Source organism: Sinocyclocheilus rhinocerous, unplaced genomic scaffold (assembly GCF_001515625.1).
Source record: "Sinocyclocheilus rhinocerous isolate Xijiao unplaced genomic scaffold, SAMN03320098_v1.1 scaffold823, whole genome shotgun sequence".
In the NCBI taxonomy this organism is placed as follows: Eukaryota; Metazoa; Chordata; class Actinopteri; order Cypriniformes; family Cyprinidae; genus Sinocyclocheilus; species Sinocyclocheilus rhinocerous.
This window is the reverse complement of record NW_015627245.1, coordinates 369,019-373,296: the sequence shown is the minus strand read 5'-3', so window position 1 is coordinate 373,296 and position 4,278 is coordinate 369,019. Positions and strand designations below refer to the sequence as shown.

General features: G+C 39.1%; 1 protein-coding gene across 1 annotated transcript in view; it reads right to left on the bottom strand.

The window, feature by feature from the left end:
• LOC107725060 (spectrin alpha chain-like) overlaps positions 1-1,583 on the bottom strand; it is a gene marked incomplete at its 3' end in the record, with an annotated part of 17,747 nt that extends 16,164 nt beyond the window's left edge. Inside the window, exon 1 of the mRNA XM_016534203.1 lies at positions 628-1,583. Coding sequence (XP_016389689.1) covers positions 628-1,092 — 465 coding nt within the window. The remainder of the gene's footprint in view (positions 1-627) is intronic.
• Positions 1,584-4,278: the final 2,695 nt, after the last annotated feature.

The window sequence follows — 4,278 nt, the reverse complement described above, 5'->3', positions numbered from 1 at the left end:
AAAAAAAAAAAAAAAATGTATACCATTTTCTGGTATTAAATAAATGAGTTAATGACCAATTAGTGCTGTCAAACGATTAATCGCGATTAATCACATCTAAAATAAAAGTTTTTATGTTTGCATAATATATGTGTGTACTGTGTATATTTATTATGTATATATAAATACACACACATGCATGTATATATTTCAGAAAAATTTGTTATTTTTATATATTAAATTTATTTATAATATCAATTATATGAATATAAATATAGACATGTAAATACATGTAAATATTTTCAAAATATATACTGTATGTGTGTGCATTTTTATATACATAATAAATATACACAGAACACACATATATTATGCAAACAAAAACTTTTATTTTGGATGCGATTAATCGCGATTAATAATTTGACAGCACTACTTAAAATTAAAAATAGATTTTATAGACCAAAAAAAACAAAAAAGGCATTTTTGTTAACCTTAATACAAACAACCTTAATACTCTTTGTATGCCTGCATTAAAAAGCAATGATGGCTTCACATAAAACAACAAATATTTTCATTTACTTTCATTCTGATTGGATTTTTGATTGGACTTCAAATTTTTACAAATGAATTAAAATAAGCGTGTCTTACCTTGAACTGTGAGCTGGGTTTATTCTCACAGCTGACACCCACTATTTTAGGCAGCTGCGTGTTGGCGGATGTGATGTTGTTATTGTTATTAATATTCTCAGAGTTTGCTCTTATTTTCTTCAACTCCATCCCTGGAGTCAGTCTGTCTTTCGCAGCCTCAATTCGGCTGGAGATGGTGATCTTACGAATGGACCTGGACGCAGTGTTCGGTGGGGAGACTGTGTTTCGGTTCAGGTGGTCGTCGGACGTCTCTTCGCGCCGATGCTTCGCCGCAGGTCCGCAGTGCCTGTCGCGGCCGAGATAAAGAGACACCTGTTCGTTCAGGTGCCTCAGTTTGCGGTTATCCGAGAACGTCCGATTCGGAAGAAAACCATCGGGAAAGTCCGAGCACTTTGGCACGGCCGGCGCAGAGAGTTTGGTCCCGATGGTGAACGGCTGGATTTTCCTCGCGATGCTCTCCGACATGGTTCGTTTTAATCACAAATTAAAAAGTCCAAGCTATTCTCGTTCTTCTCGAATTTAGTTGTCCACCTTCTTGTGCATGTTTAGAATGCACAGGACGCAGCCCAGGATGGCCTCCTTGGACTCCTGGGAACTGATCCGCTCCCAGACGTGGCGCAGCACGGTGCCGAGGTGCCCAGCAGCCGCCGTCAGGCTTCTGCGAAGGAGCTGCGCGGCAGAGGCTGCTAATCTGCTACTGAGGAGACTGACAACCAGAGAGCGCAGCAAGAGGAAAACGGCTGGCATGCTGCCGGAGAGAGAGAGAGAGAGGGAAGGAGGAGGAGGGGAAGCTTTCGTGAATGAGGGATGAAGTCACCGGCCCGGAGTTTCTGTTAGAGCATGTGCAAAGCGCAGGCAGGGGGAGAGGAGGTTGTAAAGTCTGGCTGTCAAAACTTCCTCTCTGACTGAGAACAGAGAAGCCTGGCGATAAGAGCGGGACGGCGGAGACAGCAGGAGACCCCTGGGTGACCCTTTCGGTCAGGGTGAGGCAGCGCAACAACGCAAAACAGATGCGCTTACCTTTTAAACGTAGTGTGGATATTTAAAAGTAGCAGATCGGCATGTTTCGGAATCTTCCCTTCAAGCGAAACATTCCAAAATTGAAGATGGTCTTCAGATGTTGTCCAGAAAAGATTCTTGGCTTCAATTAAATGCAAAAACATCTGAGGTGTTTATGCTTTCAGCAGCTTCTGATATCTGGCGTTGCGCTCTCGTCTCTGTCCGCTCTCAAATGAACCGCTTCGGACTTTCTCCCTGCGTCTTTGTTCTGGGCCTTGGGAACAGTTGTTTCGACAGGTTTCGTCCCAATGAAAGTGCACAAGCTAATTTAAGCACAGGAATGCCATGTGTTCTGAACAAATGATGCCTTCAGGACTGACCTTTGACCCCTTGACAGCGTGTGGAGCTGAGTGGTCACATTTGAACAGCAGAGAAAACAACGTGATGGAGTGAGAAAGCAGACGTGACGGAGGTGAAAGTCTGTAAAAGAGGAAAGTTGTTTTAGAATATTTGTTACCCCTCAAACTAGTATTAAACGGATAGTTCACCTAAAAATGAAAATTACCCAATGATTTACTCACCTTCAAGCCATCCTAGATGTATATTACTAGGGCTGGGTATTGTTCAAAAATTTTCGATATCGATACCGATACCAAAGAGAGCAGACTGCTCCGTGTGCTTTCGAATCGCTCTCGCGGATGATCGATCTGCGCCGCGCCTCTAGTCGAACACACCGGCTAGTGCTGCAGGCTTATTGGCTCACTGACGCTGATGAGATTAACCCCTTAGGTATCGAAATTTGGTACCGAACGACGAGACGTTTTTCGATACTCGATGGTATCGAGGCAATTCGGTCGGTGCCTAAAAAGTATCGAACTCGATACCCAGCCCTATATATTACTTTCTTTTTTCAGACGAATACAATCGGAGATATATTAAAAAATGTCCTGGCTCTTCCAATCTTTGTAATGGCAGTGAATGGCTGTTGATTTTTTGAAGTCCAATAAAGTGTATCCATCTATCATAAAAAGTGCTCCACACAGCTGCGGTGGGTTAATAAGGCCTTCTGAAGCGATTTGATGTGTTTGAGTAAGAAAAATATCCATATTTAAAACTTTATAAACCGTAATCACTAGCTTCCGCAAACCGTTGCACATGCGTTCGCGAAAAAGTGGCATTCCAGCGGATGATGTAGTCAAACGCGGTGACGAACGCGGAAGCACAGAGGAGCGAGCAAAACAAAACACTGGTCACGAATTAGAAGTACAAAACGAGGATTTGTAAAGAAAAATGTCGGAAGATTTCGATATAAGCCAAGAGGAGACTGGTTTTCCTTTGCTGTAAACAAAACTTGGTTCTCGCAAGACTAGCATATTCTCACCAGATATCACACTACGCTTACGTCCTACATCATCCGCAGGCTTTATTAACCCCCTGGAGCAGTGTAGAGTAGGGGTGCACCGAAATGAAAATTCCCCCGTTTTTTGCCAATTTTTTTATTAGGTTTATCATTTAGCAGATCCGTCACTCGGCAGCGGGCCATATGCTTGCGTCGCTCCTGGATATGACATGGTTAATGACTGTCGTAAAAGGCTCTGGTTTCACTATGAAGTCATCCACACACAGCCTTTAATGTGTTGCAGCTTGAACATCAGAGATAATTCTATACCTGAGGAGGGGCCGCGAGTGAAACGGGTGGTGTTTAGAAAATGCTGGATCTTCATTTCACATGATGTCGCAGCTCAAAAGCCTCCGCTGTTCTGATATTAAAATTCTTGGGCAAGACTGTTAAAAATTGTACTGCAACATGCCAAAACATATACTGTATCGGCATATGCACAGACAATAAATTACTGGTTCAAGGAACTTTGGAATGAGATCATTGGAATACAATTTAAAATGTTTAAAATTAATTTTACACAAGTTGGTCAGATATGACCTCAAATGTATGTTTTAAATTTATGTAAAAGAAAAATTATGTAAAATTATGTAAAAATGTTTTTCTCACTTGCGTTGTTACAGTAATGACAAAAGATCTCATTCTCATCAAAAAAAAAGTATGATATATTGTTTAAGCTGTAAAGGTTTTATACAGAATGAGTGTTTATTTAATATATGCTGACTTAAAAAATATATATATATTGCAAATTTTACTGTATTTGAAATCGTGAAAAAGGAAAACGCTAAAATTAAATTCAAACTCAAAAATACAACTCAAATTAATCAGAAAAATAATTCAAAATAACTCACAAAATAAATAGAAGTTGGGGAATTAAATATACTTAACGGTCATGAACATAAATGCAAAAAGTGTTAATGAAACATAAAAATAAAATAAACAATGGCCAAACAACCACCAAAAAACCTTAGCAAAAGCAAAATGTAAAATAAAAACTTTTTGCTCGTGTATCTCATTTGCATTTTCCCCCAAAATCCCCATTACGGTAATGATATTACTTTGATGAGAAAAAAGTATGATGTATTATTTAAATTGTAAAGTTTTAAACATAATGAGCATTTATTTAAAATATGCAGACTTAAATTTAATAAATACTGTGCAAATTTTAAAGTTTTACAACATTGAAAATAATGGAAATTACAACTAAAAAATTTAATAAGTTACAACTCATAAATACAAATTTCTTATTAACT